The sequence below is a fragment of the Neodiprion fabricii genome, chromosome 3, assembly GCF_021155785.1.
Source record: "Neodiprion fabricii isolate iyNeoFabr1 chromosome 3, iyNeoFabr1.1, whole genome shotgun sequence".
Taxonomy (NCBI): Eukaryota; Metazoa; Arthropoda; class Insecta; order Hymenoptera; family Diprionidae; genus Neodiprion; species Neodiprion fabricii.
The window spans coordinates 32,720,312-32,743,508 of NC_060241.1; the positions used below are offsets into that span (position 1 = coordinate 32,720,312).

At 38.1% G+C, this 23,197-nt stretch overlaps 4 protein-coding genes across 6 annotated transcripts; 2 read left to right on the top strand and 2 right to left on the bottom strand.

Annotated features, from left to right (window-relative positions):
* The first annotated feature begins 2,794 nt into the window (after nucleotides 1-2,794).
* LOC124177385 (protein obstructor-E) lies at nucleotides 2,795-8,752 on the top strand. Of its 2 annotated transcripts, none has more exons than XM_046559715.1 (4): nucleotides 2,795-2,958; nucleotides 4,299-4,703; nucleotides 5,693-5,906; nucleotides 7,794-8,752. In XM_046559715.1, exons 1-4 carry the CDS (start codon nucleotides 2,919-2,921, stop codon nucleotides 7,852-7,854), a joined length of 720 nt encoding a protein of 239 aa, XP_046415671.1. In that variant the 5' UTR covers nucleotides 2,795-2,918; the 3' UTR covers nucleotides 7,855-8,752. The 2 variants fall into 2 exon arrangements, with proteins under 2 accessions (XP_046415671.1, XP_046415670.1); XM_046559714.1 differs by lacking the exon at nucleotides 7,794-8,752 and adding an exon at nucleotides 6,571-7,098 and having other exon boundaries at nucleotides 2,796-2,958.
* A 381-nt stretch (nucleotides 8,753-9,133) lies between these two features.
* On the bottom strand, nucleotides 9,134-13,393 carry LOC124177384 (ATP-binding cassette sub-family F member 1). The gene is made up of 5 exons (XM_046559713.1): nucleotides 12,007-13,393; nucleotides 11,608-11,833; nucleotides 10,843-11,488; nucleotides 10,581-10,759; nucleotides 9,134-10,510 (listed from the first exon to the last, which is right to left on the bottom strand). Exons 1-5 carry the CDS (start codon nucleotides 13,161-13,163, stop codon nucleotides 10,016-10,018), a joined length of 2,703 nt encoding a protein of 900 aa, XP_046415669.1. The 5' UTR covers nucleotides 13,164-13,393; the 3' UTR covers nucleotides 9,134-10,015.
* Nucleotides 13,394-15,578: 2,185 nt separating this feature from the next.
* On the top strand, nucleotides 15,579-19,422 carry LOC124178901 (PHD finger protein 12). 2 transcript variants are annotated; one of them, XM_046562688.1, is made up of 6 exons: nucleotides 15,579-15,974; nucleotides 16,070-16,269; nucleotides 16,417-16,691; nucleotides 17,108-18,051; nucleotides 18,670-18,995; nucleotides 19,145-19,422. In XM_046562688.1, the coding sequence occupies exons 1-6, from the start codon at nucleotides 15,927-15,929 to the stop codon at nucleotides 19,152-19,154; spliced, it is 1,803 nt and encodes a 600-aa protein (XP_046418644.1). In that variant the 5' UTR covers nucleotides 15,579-15,926; the 3' UTR covers nucleotides 19,155-19,422. The 2 variants fall into 2 exon arrangements, with proteins under 2 accessions (XP_046418644.1, XP_046418643.1); XM_046562687.1 differs by having other exon boundaries at nucleotides 18,670-19,422.
* A 297-nt stretch (nucleotides 19,423-19,719) lies between these two features.
* On the bottom strand, nucleotides 19,720-22,829 carry LOC124178907 (ras-related protein Rab-35). The gene is made up of 3 exons (XM_046562698.1): nucleotides 22,398-22,829; nucleotides 21,166-21,590; nucleotides 19,720-20,788 (listed from the first exon to the last, which is right to left on the bottom strand). Exons 1-3 carry the CDS (start codon nucleotides 22,447-22,449, stop codon nucleotides 20,660-20,662), a joined length of 606 nt encoding a protein of 201 aa, XP_046418654.1. The 5' UTR covers nucleotides 22,450-22,829; the 3' UTR covers nucleotides 19,720-20,659.
* Between the last annotated feature and the right edge of the window lie 368 nt (nucleotides 22,830-23,197).

Consider the following 23,197-nt stretch of genomic DNA (forward strand, 5'->3'; position numbering starts at 1 on the left):
TACACGTTTCGCGGCACGCGTCGTCCGTCTGACGCGCGTATTCACGCTTCGAAATATTAATCAGGATTTACCGGCGCAGCTAGCTCGACGAACGGCGCAATCGTACCGTTATCCGGAAGTCGGAGTTATACCAACTCTCTGCACCATTGCAACGCGACACGGCTACCGTTGTATCCTACCGTGGCCAAAGAAAATCCAAGAAGAGTCGACGGCGGGACGTGACTCACGGAACAAAGGGACGTTCTTTCGATTGTTCTTTGCTCGGCGCGTGACTTGGAGGGTTCCTTCGTTTTCCCACATGGCGAGTTCCCAACCTCCCGGTTACAAATGGTCCTACATATGTACAAAAAAGGACCGGCACACACCGAATCGGCGATGGGTCAAATTATCAACGGGTCGAGTACAATCTTTCTCTTTTCTACGATTCATCTGCGCGTATAACGCGCCTCCCTGACGCAATTTATTGTAAGAATGTGTAGCTTCGACGGAGAGAAAAAAAAGTCACTCTGCAAAGAATGTCGTATCTGTGATTCTCGGAAAGCTGGCTCTCGTTTTTTTTTTTTTTTTTTCTTGGTTTTATTTCACTTCACAAATTGCGTAATGCGAAAGGAATCGTTCGATTAAACTATATGCATTAAGCGAACCTCAAAACTGAGCTGTAGATTGAGATCTGAGTATTTGTGATTACCTGTTGAATCCGTTTCGAACCCCATCGTTCTCTTTCATTCGTTTTAGGATGCTTCTGGAGCTGTCTGGTTTGAGAATCGAGAAGCCGACTAGATTCCAGAAGTCTTGAGTTCACTCCATTTGTTTGGCAAGGAAATTTTGTTCTCGCAGAATATCGCCGTTTTTGCAGTGAACGGTACCAACTTCATGTCAAATTGAAATACGTGTACGAGTATGTAACGAAAGAAAAAAAAAAAAAAGAAAAAATGAAAAATTACGACACAGGTATAATCAATCATGCGCTATAAGAAAAATGAAGCCAAAAACCAATTGGACCCATTATCTAAGTTTCTTTTACCTTTGCCCGTGTGTTATGTAAAGCATATTATTATATACCAATTCGATGTCCGTAAAACGTTATTTGTTTCCAATCTTCTGGACCACGTATGCATGAGTCAAGCTACATAAGCACATGGAAGTATGTAGAATGTAAACTTAACTTCCTTGTGCGTGAGATATTTATTAATTTGTTCACGAAAACAGGTGCCACATTTGTTTAAAAATATTTATTCGGAATCACGCAATGTGACAAATTTTACCACATATAGACATCATCTTCGCTGAATCGGACACAATCTTTGACTCTCCGCGACTCCGGTATGATAGATATAAGAATCAACGTAGCCGCCGCCGCGAGCAAGCAATTTATTCGGAGGTAGTTTTAAACTATGAACGATTCATCCGCAGATATTCTATACCCACCGAAGGTAGAGTTCTTCAAGGACTCTCTGCACGGATTTCTCCTTTCGCTGAAGATTCAACCTGTCGCCGAATGTTCCTCTCGCATATAGATTATATCTATATTTATATCTTTCGCGGCTACCGTATCGTGCAGAAAAGTAGATGCGTTGCAATAATTGAGTGATCTCGGGCATCTTTAACTGTATATCAGCAAAAAGCAAAGTACAATTATGAAGTAATCGGCGATGCGGGTTTTTCGATGTTTTACAGTACGAGCATCGTAAATACGGGTACCATGTACACTGCGCAGGGATAGAACTACCGTTTGATTTTCAATTTGAATAGGCATAACCTTCACAACCGACGTCTAACACAGCGCGGATTATACATATATACGTAGATGAAAGAGAGGAATAGATTCTTTGCGCGTTGCGGAAGGCCGGCATGAATATTTATTCGAATGAAATTCGATTTACTAGAGCATGCCGCCTCGGGGCGGGAGCCTGGAGCTGAGTCAGTCGATGACTGTGATCGGGATGGCCTTCGTCTCCTCTAGTCCTGTTTTACCTTTTTGCATGCCACCTTTATACCCGCCATATAACGTATAATATCATCTATGCACCCCCACTACCTGATGTTAAAACGGACCGGAGTCTGAGACACCGAAGGAAATACTTTTCTTCGTAACTTTATCTTGGGAAGATATCCAAACGGGCTCAGACCCTTCGCCATAACCCGATAGTCCAGTCTTTCAGCGTCTTATCAAAGGCTGTAAATGCACAAGGAGAACCAAAGGCGCATTATCCAGCGAATAACTAATTTAGGCAAGCCAGCTGAAAACTTGGACAACTGTGAAAGGCTCCAAGCACACGTGCTAGATCGCTTCGAGGGACACATGTACAAGCCCCTCGAATAAGCAAGTAGTGAAACGGACTTGAGACTCCCTAAAACCAAGGAACCGTGTCCTGCAGCAATTATTGTAGTCCGTGTCATTCGGACCACCTTTATAGCCCGGAGCTTTGTGCCAGCGGGTTTGAGGTGTTTTTTTTCTCTTATTTCTCAGGCCCAACGCGGCCTACCCGCCCATATCGAAGCCCGAGGCCGGTTCAAGATCATTTCTCTCGAGATGAGATGGAACAAGAATGAAAAGTCCCGCGGTCCTTAACGAGCGGCCTTTAAATATGTCCATCTAAACATAGTGGAAGTTTTTGCTACATTATGGTTTCCCCCAAATCCGGGCATTTCGATATTGTATATTTTCAGTCGAGCCCCTCTTTCAACAATTCCCAAGACAGCCCGAGAGAGGCTTATCGTTAGCCGTATGGAGGGGGAAGAGGCACGTGACCAATGACTTATATAAATGTGGGCACACACAGGGCGCCAACACAGTCTTTCGTGCCAGGGGCTGGTGACTAGCTAGTGATTTTTTTTTAATTTAAAAATAAAATAAAAACAACAAGATTAAAAAAACGTTTTCTTTGACCTAACTTTAACACATTCAAGAACGCATCATGAGGTCGTACTTTGTGCTAGCGGCCATCCTTCTCGCCGGTACGTAGATTTGATTTGAATACATTCGCGAATGCGCGTCCGAGATTCAAATTTTACTGTACAGTGTGACCCAGTGCAGCGGCAAGTGTGTGACAAGGGTGCAGTAAATATATATATTTATTCCTTCAATTCGGTACATTATTTTATTAATGTAATTTTTTATTAATGAAAGTAATTTCGTTGGTAAAATAATCCACCGAATCCAAGGAATCGAGGAAGATAAAGAAAAAAAGAAAAAAGAAAGATAACAAAATCGCGAGTTTACTTACAATCGAGAAACTTTACTTCTAGCATATCGCGGCTAACAGAGAATCAAATAAGAGTGTTTCACTCATTACTAATAGCTTTTTAACGACTGGTTTCGCCGAACGCTGCACTTGCCGGCCTGAAAAACAACCGCCTTGTCGCACTTTCGAAATTTGTTTTTCTATGAAACTTTGAGTAAAAATGACGAACCCACGGTTAAATGAGTCAATATTAAATGTAGCTAAAAAAAATTAAGAGTAAAAGGCGGGAGGAATTGGACCGCATAAGAAACGAGATCGGGCCCACTTTTCGGGCCAATTTGTATCCCACTTTTGTATATAATGAATATGAAAGCGAGCATAAGTTACATACGCAGAGGTATTTTCGTTTTGAGACGGAGATATCGTACACGTACATACTCGTGCGCACGAGTGGTATAAGGTATAAGGTATACGTATAGGTATAAATACCTACGTGGGCATTTCTGAGGTGCGCACTGCGAGTGAACGGGATGCTGAGAGACCGCGATCGCGAACCGGGCCTAAGAGTGAAAGTGTCTGGCGAAAGTCTTTGTACAGCCAACCTTACGTAAGATATTTAGTTATTCATAAGGCCCAGCCTACTCGGAGTCGCGCTCATATATGTTCGTTAGATAATAATTCGAGAGATGGAAAGAGAGAGACAGAGAGAGACGCATTGCCACATATTTCATGCACGATTCTTCACCCAGTTTTTACAAGCCTCGCGGACCGCGCATAATCAGGAATCACCATTGGCACGTTGTAATAATTTACATCCGAAGCGACGATACATGCATAATTCATCGAGCATGAAGAACCGTTCTTCGCAGTTTACTGATCCATCTTTAGCCGTGCAGTAACCGGCTGGTATATAATTCACTGATCGAGCGGTAATTTTGTTATTATATTCCACACGACTCGAGCCCGGGCAAGAGGAAGAAAAAAGAAACCAGAGATCAAAATAGACGCCGTGTATCCTGTTCGTTACGTAATATTGCAAACTGTACCCTTTCCGTTTGATCTCTCAGTCCGCGTATATTCGCTCATAATCTATTGACAGTAAAAATCTTTCAGCCGCCTGCAGTGCTCAGGAGAGCTTCAAATGTCCCGACGACTTCGGATTCTACCCTCACCAAATTTCCTGCGACAAGTACTGGAAGTGCGACAACGGAGTCGCTGAACTCAAGACCTGCGGAAACGGACTCGCCTTCGACGCGACCGACAGCAAATTCTTGACCGAAAACTGCGACTACCTTCACAACGTAAAGTGCGAAGAGAGGACGCAGCTCGAACCGGCAATCAGTGCCCCGCACTGCTCACGCCTTTACGGAATCTTCGGCGATGACGACAAATGCGACGTATTCTGGAACTGCTGGAACGGTGAAGCTTCCCGCTACCAGTGCAGCCCTGGACTCGCCTACGACCGTGAAGCCCGTGTCTGCATGTGGGCCGACCAGGTCCCCGAGTGCAGGAACGATGGTACAAATATTTTCCAATGTCGCTTATACACGTTTCGACGACAATTTTTAACGTACTTGATATTTTTTCCTCTTGTATATACATCATCGACGGCACGGTTGATTTGACCCAATCGGAAGTCCCGTGAAATTCCCAAAACAGTAAAATCACAGTATATAGAGAAGTGCAAAAATTTGGAGAACAGAATATCATACCGGAAATACTTTATTTCTGTGACTTTGGTCAATAGACGCAGAACAGAGTTCGAAGCGTTCTAAAAACGGTATTTCAATAATATCGGTTTCACAGAAGATGAGTTTAAATTTTAATCGAACAAAAAATTTGCTTGCAATGTTTTCGTTTTTTTTTTTTTTTTTTACACGCGAGTCGTAACGTTTTCGAAGAATTAAACCTTGATGAATTAAAACGCTGAAAAAAAGTACAGCTCACAATTTCGCCCGACGATGGAAAGCGTGAGTTTGCCCGACACCGTGAATTCACCAGAAACCAGCGAGTAGTACGATCCAACAACACGTCAGCCGGGCGAGTAGAAAACGAAACAGCGATCAGCCGCGTAGTAGCAAAATCTTATATGGTCAGCCTCGGTTGCGAGAGATGCTGGTCGGCCGGATGGGTGAAAACGCGCGTGTCAGTCGGAGTAGTAAAACCGTGCCTAATCAGCCGCAGTATGCGGACGGCGAGCGGTTAACGGCAGTAGTAAAACCGCTGTTAGTCAGCCGCGAGTAAAAGGGCCAAAAGTTCGCGTGGCATTCACTTCAATAATATCAGCGATGCCGTTGAAATGGCATTGCCAAAATCCGAATGTCATTTTACCGCGAACAAAAATCTTGCGGCGTATGACCGGACTATTGATCAGTGAATCACAAAAACATGCGCACGAATCTATAAGGAGAGAATAATTGACGAACATTGTAATTAAATATCCACTCATGTATTTTTGCTCATCAATCATTGACGCTAAATGGAATATTTCCCATCCGTTATTGCAGAGGTTGCCGGAGGATTCACCTGCCCAGCTGCCGGCGAAGTTAGCGGAGCTTCCGGAAGCTTCTCCAGGCACGCTCATCCCGAAGACTGCAGAAAGTATTACATCTGCATGGAGGGTGTTGCCAGGGAATATGGTTGTCCCATTGGTACCGTATTCAAAATTGGCGACAGCGATGGCAGCGGCGCCTGCTCAGAACCCGAAGATGTTCCCGGATGGTGAGCAATAAATTAAATTTCAGCTACCGCATACTGGTGATATTTTTGTCTTAAGGTATACATGTGGTTTTGGGAATGTAGTTCTATGTTCTCCCTGGTACTTACTCTCACGGTATTTGTATACTTATTGCATTTTTAAAAGCGTCCATACTTTGTCAACTGTTATCTTATTCTTCGATGTCTATTTTCTCTCTCACACTTTTCGTTTCTTCTAAAGTTTATTAGGCGAAAAACTGAAGCACGAACAATTAGCATGTCGATGAATGATGTACCCGGTTTTGTATGCACGTTTACTGTCTCTCAATAATCGTGCATCAAAATACGGTGCTAAACGTGGCCCTCGACTGAATCTGAACTTATTGTCAATTCATAGTATGCCTAGCTTCGACTAAACACAATTGTCTTAACGTGCGTAACTTTCTATTAACCATTAATCTTGGAATAATACCTCTGTCTCTGAGACGAAGGACCGAATTGCATGAAAGCGGAAAAAACCTACTATATGCTTATAGTAAGAAAGCTCGCCGTTCAAGAGTTCGCGATGTTAATTTTCTTACATACTTGGCACGTTTTTGAAAGGCATGCGAAGCTTAATCTCGTTCTAACATCCCAGTGGATGCCCACGTATGTCCTTCATTCCCCGATTTCCGGTTCTGCTTTGCAGTGAGGATTACTACGGTGATTTGGACCTGAAGAGCATCAGAAAGAGCGAACTCTTGGCTGGAATCCAAAGCTCGGGCGAATCCCGAAACACCCCGAAGCCAAATCAGAGCAAACCCAGGCCCAACGCCTCCGTCCCCGCCAGGCCCTCTGCCCCTGTCACGGAATAATTTATTTGAACGATCACGAGTAAAAATATTAAATTGAGCAAAGAGTACTCGAGAAAGAGTGGGGTCCAGTGCTTAAATTATTACTACTGATATTCACAATTTGAATTTTGGTTTGAAACACTCTGAAATACGTTCTATTATTATTTTTTTTATTTTTCTATTTTTCTATTTTTATTTCCTTGGGCCCGTGACATCGAATCTTTTTGTAATAAATAACATCGACAAAACTCTTAATTGATGTACCCTTGCAGCAACCGAACAAAAAAAAAGAACTCCCCGAAAAAAATCCTGAACCCACCCCTGCTCACGTATTTTTAAATAAAAAGAAGAAAACACAAAATAAAAAAAATCTCAAAAATTAATCACCGTATTTTTCTTGTTTCGCTTCCATTACACGTTCACATAATCTCTCTATAATATATATTTTTTATCCAATCTCCTCTCTATTGACTGTATTTTTTGTTTTTTTTTTTTGTTGCATGTTATTATAGTGATGTGGTGATGTGAAATGTGTGTAATACCTGTCTATTTACCTCGTTTGTGACTACATACCTACTTAAATAATATCCATTATCACTATTAAAACTTTTAATTCTAGGTATTCTCGTAGTTCCTCAATGTCTTGATTTTAGACGTTGTATATGCACGTTCTTCGATTTTACTAACGTGTCTAATTTCATCTGTTGTCTGCGGATCTTTTTCTATGCTAATATTCTGACAATATTCCGGCATCGATGACAAGTCTGAAAATGATATCATCATTAGCCAGATATTGCTGATCAATTTTCTATTACCTATTTAGAATTTTATACAAGTCGAGGTAATATCAATAAAAGGGTAGGTAGATGGATAAATCTCTCTTATAATATTATCATGACTCCATCATGAGAATACTCATCATTTCTTATAGCTTTCTCAGAAATCTTTCCGCTAAGGTAATATTTATGAATATCAACCACATTTATATTTAATTGCTAATTATTCGGGTAAATCGTGCGTAGAACTAATAGTACGAAATTGATTGGAACGTTCTAAATTTATAAATACATTTCTTCAGTGAGGATTACTATGGAGAAGTCGATGTGAAGGCTCTGCGTAAGCTGGGATTCAGAAAATAGAACACTGTAGTTCCAACCATCACTGACGAAGCTCAAGCAAATGCAAAAGAAGATAAAACCGTCTGTAACAGTACTGTTTTACTTAACCTCCATTTTATGTAAACTGCATCTCTGGTCACGCTCTCTAGCTGTTGCAGCCTTCTCGCTGCAGTTCTCATGCATTTTTTGCCTTATTTTATGCATTATTATTATTATCATCCTTATTATGATATTATTATTATTTTTATTATTATTATTATTAAGAAACTACTCCCAGAAAAATAATCATGTTAATCGAATAGACGTTTATCTGTTCGTGAACCTGATAAGACAATTTATTTGCTGTGAAGTTCAATTTTTATCAATCTTGAATAAAATTTAGTAACCAAAGTAAATGATTGATTGACGAATTTTCTTCGGCTAAATAAATTTTTTAACAGGTACAGCATTAGATGATAAATTTTTTTCTGGGTGTAGGTGTTGATATGTTGTAAATAAATTGAAGAAACTTAATGAAAAAAGTAAGATGACTCGAAAAAACTTATTTATTCTCAAAGCATTTCGTTATTTAGTTATACGATACTTTTTTATCAAACGCAAATATCGCGCAGTTTCAAAACCAAAATTTTACATTTACATGAATATCAACGGATTCATTCAAATCTCCTGGCACATTTCTTTTCCCGTAAAACCAATGTCGTCTACAACATGCAGAGTACGCTATATCTAGGTATACAAATATGCGGAAATATCGTGTGCAACGTAAACAATCTTTACACATTTCTAGCTTCGCGAATATTTTCGACAGAACAGTACTCAAACATTATTGCACGCATTAGTGGTTTATGATCGGTAGGTTTAGAATGAACCCGCCACACGAAATACTTCAACTCTCTCTGAAGACAGACGCTAATAATCTTTGTAATGGAAAAAAACGATTTGGTAAATTCTATACACAGGCAAGACTTACTAATGCTTACGCGTGCCTAGCGATTCTGTTAAAAAAGCTAAAAAACAAATATTATTGTGATGCTGATAAGCGATGAGTTTTGTAATAATTAGTTTTTTTTAATTTTATTTTTATTCTTTACCACAACTGAAACGCACCGATGTAATTTTATTACTATAAAGCAAACTTATTTTACATGAAAATACATATTTAAAAACTTGAGCCCCTTCCCTATTGTCATGTGCATTATATTCGTATTTATACAATACAGTATTATTGTCGACATTCACACTTATTGGGAAGAAACTGATGGAACTTTACAGGGTTTTTGTTCAATAAAAACTCGTCTGATAATCGAATCTCCAATAATTTTTACAAAACCACAGTTACAGCATATCAAAGAGTCTACAATATTGATAAAAATAATTTAATCTTCAATATTTTACTATTTTCTTGCTCTTCTTTTCTTCAATCGATCAATTGCAATATTTATTATATTCCTAACTATCATATAGATACAGTGCGACACGTTATCCGTCCCATACTTCTTCAAACCTGATTCTTGTCTACACAAATTCATTAAGGCCGATTGATTCAAATGTCTTGCGTTTGTGTAAAAGGCTATACAATATGAAATGAATAAACTCATGTGGCACCTGGAATCATTGGTTGCATACAATGATGCTGATCCTTTTTTGCATGAATTGTCTATTTCATTTATTTCGTCGACAATAAAAAAAAAAAAGAAAACTCCCACTGAATGAAAACAAAACTTTAGTTCTTAATTCGAAGAATTTTTGTTTCACCTTCAGAAATTAGAGTTTTTTTCAATGCTGGAAGCCACAAGGTTTGTGCATCACTCAGTACTCTTCCAAATAAGGACCGGATCCACTTTCACAGCTCCAAATGTTCAATAATTCGCTTAATAATTGGTAAAATACTCGGATTTCGAATGGGTAATTAGGAAGACCATGCTGGACTTATTTTCGATTTTTTCTCGTTAATTTATGTTTTTCATTATACGTACAAGATTCGCAGATGGCTCCGGTTTCCACAATTTTTTATATGGGTGAATAAATACGAAGCGTTTCTAATATTTTCAATCTTTTTTTTTGTTGATAGTGCTAGTCCAGAATCATTGTTTAAGCCCAGTTACCTAGAGATTCTGCACCGACATTAATCTCTTGATCCAAATAATTTTTTTTTTATCTAAATGCTACGAACTGCAAACGGTCACTGCAAGACTGCCGCGTTGGCAGCAATGCTAGGATTATTCACAACCTCCCCGAGGCTTTCCAAAAGCTCTTTTCTGTAATCATCGAAGTCGCCGTCGATTTCGTTGATTCGTTGATCTTCAATGACGTATAGGCAACAACTCGTCTCACGAATGAGTCGTTCGTCATGAGAAACTATGATCACACCACCCTTATATTCGTTCATAGCCTCGGCTAAAGCATCAATTGATTCAATATCCAGATTATTCGTAGGTTCATCGAGAATAACGACATCAGGAGCATTAAGGCAGAGTTCCGCTAACGCAACGCGCGCTTTCTGCCCACCGGAAAGATCTTTCATCTTTATTGTATGAGCGTGGGAACTTAATCCAAATGTTCCCAATTGTTTCCTAGCTTTTTCATAAGGCAAATCGAAGAGTCTCATCAAGTATTCCGACGGCGTTTCTTCGGCTGTCAAGTGCTCTCCAGAATGCTGATCAAATTTACCTATCCTCTAAAAATTGAGGAGTGGTTAGTAACAAGCTAACCGACAGTTTCAATAAGAAAGCTCATGTTTCACATACCAAGCGATGATTTTTAATCAAATCTCCTTGTTGCGGCTCAAGCTTTCCAGTTAAAAGTTTCAAAAAGGTTGACTTTCCAACACCGTTAGGGCCAACGATTGCTATTCGAGAGCTCAAATCTATACCAAAATCTACATTGATAAATAGCGGTTTCTGGCCCGCATAAGCAAACGTCACGTCTGAAATAAAGTATTCTATGTTAGATAGATTCATATTTACGACTAAACATATGTCAGTATAAGTATCAGAAAGATGAGTTTACTATGCAGTCCAAGGATAGGCGGCTGCAACGGCGGTGGATCTGGGAAGCTAAATTTGACTAGATACTCCCTAGGCCTTTGCAATAATTCTTGGGGTCCATTATCATCTTCTTGCTTTTGTATTTTTGATTTGTTTTTCTCCTGTTTCCTAGTTAAAGCTTCCTTCTGTTTTTTCTCAGCCTGTTTTTTACTAGATCCCGAAGATTTTAAATCTCTCAACCGTTTTTCTTGCTTTTCCCAAGCCTTAATCTGTTCTTTACGCTTCTGAACGTACATTTTTTTGAACATACTATAATTTCCTTTATAGTAGTATAATTTCTGCTGATCCAAGTGTATAATGTCTGTGCATACATTGTCCAAAAAACTCTGGTCGTGAGATACTATCAGTAAAGTTTTCTTCCAAGCCTGGAGATAATTATCCAACCAAATAACAGCGTTTAGATCTAAATGATTTGTCGGTTCATCAAGTAACAACAATGTCGGCTCTACAAAAAGAGCCCGAGCCAATGAAACACGCATTCGCCAACCACCGGAGAAATTTTTTGTTGCTCGATCTTGCATAGCACGACTAAACCCTAGACCAGCTAAGATTCTACGTGCTCGAGGTTCTGCTGAGTCAGCGCCGATCGCCTTAAGTTCGTCATAAACCTTGAAACAAAAGAAAGGAAAATGAGCTATCACCAGAAAGTTGTAATAAGTGATACCTAAGTTCTGTAGTAATTAAAATTTTGAATAAATGCCAGTTAACCATGTTATATGTATAATACCTCCTGAAGACGTTCCTGAACCTTGGTATCACCCTGTTCTGCTTTTTCCTCCAGTTTTTTGCATTCTCCCATTAATTCTGTGCGCTTTACATCAGCTTTCAACACTTCTTCTACAGCCGGTGTATCATCTGCGACCACTTCTTGTTCGCAGTAAAGAATATCTATGTTTGGTGGTATGGCAAATGCTCTTTGTGCTATATGGCGAAGCAGTGTTGTCTTACCATGTCTAAAAGCAGAAAGTTAGTTAGGAATGGCTAAAGCTTCTTGTATAAAAATTTCGCATCTTCCAGACACAAGCACTTACTTATGTATCAATATAAAATTCAATACAAAAAATGGCATGGTCGTCAAGTGATCCATATGAAACGCTTTATTCAAAATAGACAAATATATGCTTACCCATTAGGACCGACAAGACCGTATCTTCTTCCTTGAGCAATTAAGAGACTAGCATTAGTAAAAAGATCTTTTCCTTTGGCGGCGATGCTGAAATTCTCAACTTTGATATCGACTGCATTATCTAGCTGCTGTTGGCCTCTGCTTTGATTTATACTCTGCGATACGGTAAAATTGGATTCTAATTCGCTGTGTCCTTGGCCACCTTTCTTTGTCATAAGTTCAACAGTAGCTTCATATTCTTGTTGTTTCTTCAATTTCTTTTTTTCCTTATGGGTCAACTTTACCACGGGTTTATCAATGGTTACTTCAGGCAGTTCCTCCATCAGCTTATCGTCACTTATATCTGTGACAAACTCTGGCTTTTTGCTATTCTTCTTATTTTTCTTACCCTTTCGCACCATCTGAGCAGTATATACCTTTTCACCATCCTCATCTGGATCTTCGGAGCCTAGCTCATCGGATAAATCTTCTAACTTGTTCTTGACTTCTTCATCTTCAAAGCGCTCGTCTTTCTTAGCATTCTTTTTATTTTTCTTACCCTTATGCTTTGATTGGACAGAACTTGCTTTGCTGGTCGACTCCGCCTCTGATCCCTCATCGCTCAGTCGTGCGATTTCTTTAATTTCATCCCCTGAATTATCGGTGTCAAAGAAATCCGTTTTTTTATTCTTTTTGTTCTTCTTACCTTTTCGGGTCATCGGAGTGGCAACATTTTTTTCTACCTGTTCATCATCAGAGTCTTTGACGGCAAGTTCGGAAATCTCCGCTTCTTCAGCAGAGTTTTCATCGTCGAATAAGTGATCTTTTTTAGCGTTCTTCTTATTCTTTTTGCCCTTTCGAACCAGCTGGGCAGCGTGAATTTTTTCGTTTCGATCCGCGTCCGAATCTTCAACGTATAATTCGTTCTTTTCAGCCTCATCTCCGGAATTCTCATCGTCAAAAAAGTCCCCCTTCTTCGAATTTTTCTTATTTTTCTTACCCTTAGAAACCATCTGGGCACCATGCGTTTTTTGACCAGACTTTTGGACTGGCTCTTTCACGCTCAATTCGGATATTTTTTCCGTTATCTGCCCCGCATCATCGTTATCATCGAAGTCTTCTCGTTTTCCACCCTTTTTGTGTTTCTTACTTTTTGACACCTTTTGGGAAGTACTCATTTTCTTTTTTGTAAAAATCAACTACGCAATCCTGCGACTATCCTAACCATAAATCCGGACCACAGACAACTGGATCCTCATGGTCACTTATCGCTCAAGACTCACTACCTAATTGAAGTTGTCGACGATTTTCCAGTCTTCTCACAACCAACAGCGAAAACAGTACTCAATCGCACTAGCTGGTGTTTTACTTTTGAAGCTAGCTTCAATATCCTTCTCTCTAGTTCGAATAGTGCTGCTACGGGTAGCGGTTAGCTTCCGAACCTTCCAATCACTAGCTTGCTTACATGCGTTGTACCCGGGGCTAGTCTATATAATAATTTTTCGATGATGAAGGCACACCGGTAAAAGGACTCACTTACCATCACGAAAACCGTGAATAATACAGAGATCATAGTCTTATTTGTTGAGACGAGAGATGTTTGTTTTTATGAGAAAATGAGAGATTAGGATAATTGGACACACATAAGAATAAAAAGAACACATATCTAAACAAAAAATATTCAATTCCATAGTATGAGGCAAATTATATTGACTGCAACCAAAGAATATGTATTTGAAACAATTAATCATTTGCAAAGCACTAGTGAAGTAGAGAAAAAGGACAGTTGCTACTAAAAATAATACAATCAGCAGAGTGACAGTTACACCTATATGAATGCACTGACAAGGAGAGGAAAAAATTATTGTAATCCTTAAAAATATTATATAAATACTTACAACATTCATTGAACGCTTGTACAACATCCTTTACTTACTATACAGCCCACGACTTTGGTCCCCACGCGTCGTGCGCGGCTTGGACATGCTCCGCTTTTTCTCAGAACCAAAAAGTATGATATCAGCGCGCAAAAAACGCGGTCAAACTTGAGCACTTCATTATTTGTTACTAAATTCACTGAAGAACTGAAGGCTCAAAACATCAAGAGTTCTTTACTTTTTTATATTATACCGTATGAAAAATCGTCGTACAAAAGGCGCATCCGATACGCGTGATTAATCTACGCGCAAAGATGAGCCACCGATTAATCTCTCGAAAAAACCTTGTTGTATTATTATTTGCCGAAAACTCCTGTAGAAACACAGTCTACATCTACATCTTTTTGAATCCAACACGTTGCAATCCAGATTGTTGTTTCCCATGAGAATCGAATCTGCGAGAAAAGTAGGAAGGCATGCATTAGTGTGTGGCGGAATGGTCGGTAGTCGTTTTCGAGCGCCACATCTCTCACTATCTAGCGTACTACGGAACGTGATAGATGACCCAGAGATGCATTTTTCCCATTCAGCTGATTACAGAGATCAATCGAATGAAATGACGATTGATATTGACTTAATAAAAGAATGGAATGAAAAGTGAAAAATAGTTACCTACTGACAAGAAAAGGAAAATTAGACATGGTTGAAATTTGAACACTCACAAATTAATGGCTAGGATCAACAAAACATATTCTCAGAATTTCGTAGAAAAACGTCGCATGTCCTTGAAGATCACTTCGGATGTACGATGACTTGCATTTTGAGATGGCGTTTTGTTGAACCAAAATCTGAGATGAGGTTTTGTTAAACTCATTAGTCGAAATGGTCTGAAAACTTTAAGTCTTTAAGAAGATGAATCTCTGAGACCACTTGACGTTATGGATTACAAAAGTTAATAATATCGCGGTACATCGCAACTTTCCTACCCCTAGCCAGATTCCCTGAACGGACCCGCGAATGAACGAATATGTTGAAAAGAGGCACACTCACACGCACATGCATAAACTCCGCAACAGATCAGTGCTTGTTATCACCCCATCGAATTTTCCAATTCGAATTCACCAACCTGGTGTTCGATTAACAGTCAATGATCAACATTACCTTTGAAAAAGAAATTAATTTCCCCAGCCTTTTCGACTCGCGTTCATTTTATCGATTCAGCGCTGGTAGCACGGCGCTGACCGTTAAAATTTGTACGGATTCGAAGATTCTTTCAAATTTACAACCATCTGGTGACAACTGCCCAAACAATCGAAGAGCAGAAAGCAATACAACATTTCGCCCAAAATGAGATGGCAAGAAAAAAAGAACAACTTCCCATATAGAGATAAGTTCGACGAAGAAAGCTAAAGTTTCACATGACACGAAACTCACCTTCATCGCTTACAGACTATTCTAATTTCACTCACTCGTTCTTTCCTTTGACCACACGTCTACGATTTTATCGGATGTAAGTTTGGTCAAGATACAGTGATCAATTCGATCTGGATTCCGTAGCGTCGAAGTACGTCCTTTCCGTTGCACTGCCCAACAGCGACTGGCGCCGCGCAAATGCGAATCCGGTGGGAGAATTTCGAGCGAGAACAGAAATACTGACAGTGTCCGATATTCTAAATACATCTGTACTTATTGACTCGCTCATGTCAGGTGTAACTATTAATATGAAGTATGTATGTATATGCAAAAAATATTTTGTTTAAATTGTACAATGATGATCGATAAACGAGGTCGCCGTGCCCTCGATTTATTATCCTGATTTCATTGCTAGGCCTTCAGTCAACCAAAAATGCACAAGAAAAAACTGGAAAACAACGAGACAGCTAGAACCGTGTTGCGGTTCGACCTGTGGGTCGAACATCATGGTATAAGGTGACAGCGGCAAAGGTTAAACATCAATGGTTGCCGATGATCGAAATAGCGTTTGTTTGGTGTTGTTTATTTGAAACTCTATTCAACCCTATTTCGAGTCGTTTAAACAATCCTTGGACATAGTTCGACGGTAAAATGAGTACCGTCGAATACGACCTGGGCACAGCCGGCGGGCTCATGCCAGTGAGTAACATAACCCTAAACTATCTCAACGGTTTTTTGAAATTGTAAATTATAATCTTCGCAGTTGTTCAATTAGCGTGTTTCTACTTCTACAGCAAATCCAAGCTCTGATAGCGCCCCCCGTATCAGAGGAATCAAAAACAACAAAAACGAAGAAAGATAAAGATGAAAAAACTCATCCATACTTCAAGCGACCCGGCCGAGGTCACAACCGAGACTCTTGTGATGCTTGTCGCGATGGAGGAGAGCTCATATGCTGTGACAAATGTCCAGCTTCGTTCCATCTCCAATGTCAGTGAGTGTCCTAAGATATCTGTTGTCACACAATTTGCAGTCAAGTTTGCAATGCGAACAACAGAATGACTATAACTGTACTAAGTTTAACATTACCCTGTTGTTCGAATTTTCTACTTCACCTTGTGAGTACTTCTGTTATTTGTAGCGACCCTCCATTGGACGCAAGGGATATCCCAAACGGAGAATGGATGTGTCATGCCTGCCGTTGTGCGGATGTTACTAAGAAAGATAGTAGTGCTGGTAAAAGGAAACGGCGAAAATCAGCCTTGGAAACCCTAGCATTGGCTGCTTCCCTCCTGAATCCAAGAGAATTTGAACTTCCACGAGAATTGCAAATCCCAATCACATTCCCTGGAACAGACAAAATAAATCCTTCAGCTGGTAAAAAAGGAAGGCAGCAAAACTCTTGTACAAACAATGGCAAGTTTCAGCTATTAAATGCTCTTCGTATTAACAAACTATGCTGTTCCTTTAATAATGCTATCATTTTCCAAGTGGTAAAATTCTTTTATCTCCAAATGACTTTACCTGACAAAAATCTGTAGCAAATAATTGCCCTACAACAAAACTTCCTGGATACTTGTTCGGACACTATATTGACTCAAAATTTGGAAACAAAATATTGTGACTGAAAATATTAAACAGACATTACTATTTATATCTTTATGTATTTATTTATTTACTTTAAAACCAATGGGTAAAGCCCAAATTGTTCTCCACAGACAACTTATCTTACTAACGTAAAAGTAAATACAGAAAATCTTTTGTTACACCCAGTCTAGTACTAGAAATTATCGTATTTAAAAATCTATTTTATATCTCATTTCTTTTATTAGGGAAGAGTCACTGCTTGGATAATGGGTTGATGGTGCCCCTGCCAGCTCGTTTATGCTTTGAATGCGGGAAAAGTTGTCGGAAAGCGCCATTGATAGTTTGCGATTACTGCCCACTATATTTTCACCAGGATTGCCTGGATCCTCCTCTTACAGCATTTCCAAAAGGACGTTGGATGTGTCCCAATCATCCGAACCATTTTATAGACCAAAATTTACTGCCATCATGTGGTGCTACAGAGCGCCTTAAATTGTGGGATAAGTATGCATCTAAGCGGCTGGATCAACAATCTGTAAAATTGGAATTTCTTCGAAAAGCCCGAGCAACTAATCCACCCTTCAGGGTTAAAGTCAAACTCAATGGAAAAACCAGGGTTCAAGTGCCAACTGCGGTAAAATATCACTATGCGAATCCACCAGAAATTGAACCAAGTAATTTGTATAGAATGAATGACGTAATTCAGCCAACAATGCATCCGACGGAAACGTACAGATCAGAAAAATCACATAATGAACCAGTTAATAATGGTGATGTTATGTCGGACGTAGAAAGCAATCTAGAAAGTAAGCAGGAAAAAAGCAGAGTTAATCAAAGAAGTACAGATGATACAGATATAATAGATAGTTCAATTAGGTATTCGAAAAATATAAGCCAACACTCTGTCAAAGAGGGAGTACAGCTACTGGAGAGACCAGTCTTAGAAGCTTTAGCTCAACAGAGATTAGAACAGATATTGAATCCGATGGGAGACGATTATATGTCTGTTCATTGCCAATCTAGAGCAAGAGCTGTGGTGTTTCCACTGAGTCGAAAGCCAGGAACCCCGACATTCATGACAAGTAGAACACTCAGCATCGGAAATGGAGCTGACTGTGATTTATTATTATCCAAGTATGGAAACTGCCAATGCACGTCATCTAAACATGCTGTCATTTTTTACGATGAGGTAATACACCTAACCATTGTACACTCACATACTACTTGGTAAATTGTACATCTACAAAAGTTTTTTTCTGTAAACAATCTAATAGCACTCTTATCAACATATTCAAAATCCATTTATTCATTTAGTATGCAATGCAATGTTTTTTGTTTAACAAACTGACGTGTACAATTATACTTAATATTAAATTTTAATATCATTTTATGCATTATTTGTATCTTTGGACTTATAATTATAATAATATTTCATTTAACACAAACATTTCATGAAAATTTTGCTTTCGACTAATTTAAGATGTATACCTAATTGGTAATTATTGATAGATTGAATATGCTACTCTGTATTGTCAACATCCCTGATGAGTCTCTTCAATATTTCACAATCGCCTTAAAATATTTCGTTATAATATTTAAACGCTCGAGGTATAATACTAGGCAACGATGTAAAAATAATAAGAAAGTATTTTCCTCTAACTTCCATCAGGTATATTGGAATGAACACCGGGCAATCCCGATTCCGTACGTGATTTTGTATTCACTTGATACCCATAAGTAAACATTAAAACGAACACTTTACCCGTTCAATATTTATCACATTATTTTAATTATCTTTTTTTTTCAGACTACTAATCGTTACGAATTGCTAAACTACAGTGAGCATGGGACTACAGTAGATAATATTTTATACTCTTGTGATTACGCAAATCCGGAAAGGACAGAAAGTGAAGGGGAGGAAAAAGCAAGAAGCATATTAAGTAAAGATCAAGAAACTGTGAATGCGATAAAAAATATTGCCAATAAAAACAAAGCATTATTGCCAGAACGTGAGGAGACAAAAGTTTTGTGCACATGCAGGCAATTGAATCACGTGAATAACAATCACAACAGCAGCTATTTGGAGGAAGGATGGGAAGGCAGTGCATTGGTAGCTCATGGCTCAATCTTGAGGTTTGGTTGCCTTGTATTTTTATTTAGTACTGTTGATCACGTTTTGATTACGCATTGAATCAACGTAATTGTGTATTCTGAGAGATGTAAATACGAAATGTAAGATAAAAAAAAACTTTTATAATACAAATAATTTGAATATATTTCAGACAGTTATGAAATTCGGAGAAAACTCGTGGCTATTGTTACAAATAATTTTATTTAACCTTCTTTTGGAGAAGACAAGTGATACAGTTTATTTAAAAACAAAGGATGCAAATATGGTGATCGCCCATGTATTTACATGTTTAAAGTGCAATTCTACCCACGAAGCTTTATCTTTCAATTAAATTTTGTGTGGTTAACAAGAAATTCTTTTTGTTCTCCAAAGATATTGCAATACTGCCAATTCAGGATATGTTCTTTGTTTTTAGACTCTCAATTGAAATATTTGGAAAAAAAAATAATATATATATAACCAAGGGAATTCAACTACACATAACGTCATTTTTCTATTTCCTATTTTGCCTATGTTTTTCAGTTTTGCCTTAATTTTTGAGATCTTGCCAGATGAATTTTAATAAAATATTCTAGTAAACGGACAAAACAGCAAGTATCCTGTGTGCCAAGTTCACTTGTGCCATACTTGATATTTATAATGTATAGTTTGTTTTCAAGTATGTGGTACACATTGTGTATATTAACAAGTTAAAAAAGGAAGGTAACTAATGAATAAATAATAGGCAACTGTAAAATGCGTAGACGCCTATTTTATTTATAATATAAATGTATAATAATTAATATTACAATACAATTCTTTATTATTGTATAACAATACAAGAGTTTGAATACACTTTGTTGAGATAGATATACTTAGGCATGGTCGAGACTGGCAACAGTGTATGTACATTTTTCAAGATGAAAGTTCAAATGCCAATTAGAGATGTGCGTTGAAGGAGAGGAAATAAAATAAAAATTAATAGCAATAATTAATAATAGTAACAATATTAGAAACAATAGTATGTACTTAATTGCAGCACTGAAATTGTAATGGGAAGCTGATGTGTACTACCTTGACTATCATACATACCACAGATTAATACAGACAACTTGTGCTGTGGCTGAACATGACAAAATTGTCTGTGACGGTGATTTTATCAATATTTTATTGATGTCCATAAAGGTTTATCGATTAAATTTCTATTTTTGTTACCGTTTAAAAATTTTTGAACTTTTCTTTCTAATAGTAAAATTCAAGCTCACGTGGAGAAGAATAAGCAAATTTCTAAGCTCAAGTTCAAGAGAGCCACACATTATTGAACGTCGTATTTCAAAGAACTACATTACTGGTTTGTACTTAATTTAACACACTTATCTAAAGTACTGCAAGGATTTCATGCCCTCTTTGTTTATCATTTGTTTCGTTCCTTCCAATTCAAAATGTGAAGTGATAGTCTTCGTATTAAATGAACAACTAACTACCCTGCTACGTTACAGAAATTTGCTATAAATAAAATCTGGAACATCATCTTGTTTTGATGTTCATCGGTAACATTAGTTCTGTCTTATTCTGCGCTATTTTATTGTAGCAAATAATAGTTGGAAATGATGGTAATGTTTTTTGTGTATATATATGTATATATATACATACATATATATTTAGTATATGGGTATGTATATTATTGCTAACAACATTTGCGTCTATGTTGCTTAGTACTTTTGCTCAAGTTTACGGTCTCCTTGGTTTGTATAGCTTGACGTTCCTTCCGTTCCTTTTTGGTTCTTAACACTTGGCGTGTAATAGCCATAAACATCTAAAAGTACATAGGAAAAAAATCAGTCAAAATACTTTCAACGGTATTCTTAAATGTCATGGTATTATTGTTGTCAGTAAAACTGCCATGTGAATCTGATTTCATACAACTGTTATAGATAAGCATTCCAACTACTTGAAAAAATGGATTAAAACAAAACCAACTGACTAGCAAACGGTAATGAATCGTACTGAACCATTTTGGATGTCACTTCATACAAAGAATTCATCTTAAAAGCTATACGTACTGTATTTTTTCTTCATATCTTTGAAAATAAAACATTATTACTAATGAAGTGAAGCAACTCTGAACTCAGTTTATGTTTAAATTGTCAATGTAATTGTATCAAAATAGCAATTAACCGATGCATTACAAACCTCTTCAACATTGATATTGTCTTTTGCAGACGTTTCAAATAATTGAATTCCCATTTGAGTAGCAAATCTCTGAGCGTCTTCTGTAAGGACAACTTTGCGGTGTGGGGCATCGTTTTTGTTGCCTACTAATACCCTGTTGACCACATCACAATTATGTTCGATCTCATGAAGCCATCTTTTTACATTCGCAAAAGAATCCCCGCTTGTTACATCGTATACTACTATTACTCCGTGTGTTCCTCTGTAATAAGTAGATGTTATCGTTCGAAATCGTTCTTGACCTGCAGTGTCCCATATTTGTAGCTTCACTCTTTCCCCATCAACTTCTACCGTCCGAATTTTAAAATCCACTCCTATTGTCGTAATATAACTGCCGGAAAAGGTGTTGTCCGCGAACCGCAACAGCAGGGAACTCTTTCCTACACCTTTAAAAAGTAGACATCACGTTCTCTTTATGATGCTCCCAGCTATTGTTATCATGTGTAATAAGCTCGCTGATCCAGCGTTACTATTGATTCAAAGATCTATTATACCAGTCTTAAATTTGTTAGAGACCATCAATTGATTTTCAATATAGCAAGTCAAAATTATGCAATGTTGGTGTAAAAGGGTGAAAGAAATCAAAGTTTTGTAGGCCGATATTTTCAATGCATAATCATGTTGCCGTACTTGTTTAAAAAAATCTCAAAATATCTCTTCTATGGTATATGAAATAATGACTAGTCTTCACATGAATAGCTTTAGAAGAATATAAACTTGAAAGTGCGTTCTTGATCTGTGGGTCTATCGGGACAGAAAATAGTTTACGGATTGTACAATTGTTTGTATGATGATAAATTCTTGTATAACGTTTAAATAGTAGTTATTCAAATAAATGTATGACACATCATGCTTGCATTCAAGTAACCCTTGACCCAAACGCATATTACTAACATTTTCGGGTTTAAAATTGATTGTCATCCCCATGTGAAGAGTTAAAACATCATGCTTGGGAAAATTTGATACCTACAGGTGGTTTGACATCTTGTTTGCTATCTTGTCAAATATTGAAAATTAACTGATGTATGAAAAGTATTCACGTGATATGTAAACGAGAACGGAGAAATGTAAGTAATGAGCGTTAAAGCCATGTGTCATCGTAGGACAAAGTAGCGGACGAATTAATCGCAGCAAATTGTAACGAATAAACGAAAGTGAAATTTGGAATGAGGAAAAAGTGAAAAGGAAATTACCACTATCTCCGATGATCAGCAGCTTGAACAAATGATCATATTCGCGGGCCATTTTCTTACAAACAGCCCTCGAGGCGAAGATTAATGCTGTTTAATTGTGGTGTTGAGATTTATATTCCGTTGTTATTGTTCAAGAGGCACAACACGCACCCCTACATACAGATATCGCGGAATTATATTATTCAGCACTTCCTACCAACACACAATTGTAACTAAACAAAATGGTACGGGGAACGAACGAGAACAAAGTGAGAAATACACCTATGATAATAATTGTCACTTCAAAATTGAAAGATCGCCATGTTCCTTTGACGTGATATCACCATTCATTATCGCTATCGTGAAAAAAAAAGATCTACTCTCATTTAACAGGACGCCCATCCCACATCAGCTCATCACCAACGCCATTTTTCTTTCCACACACAAATGTGACATGTACGCATGCACTTCATACGTAGCTGTACACATCTCATGATCTAGGGACCTTTTGTGTATGCATACTTATACCAGTTTCTCCAGGCTGCGGTGAAGGCCCCAGCTTTTCCTTTTTCCGCCTTTGCGCAGCATTTTGATAAGGAAAAGCCGTTGAAAAATAAGGAAAATATCGCAGTGGTCCGATAAGTTTTACGTACGCTACCGTTCTTTATACCGATGATTACAATGACGACACTTTAACTTTATCATTTCCATTGAAAGAAAGTTTCTGAAATAACATGTATAATTTTAACGATAGAATTAAATACGGTAAAAACTGTTCAGTACATTTTGAACGCGATAATAATTCTCTTGAATACCTGCTG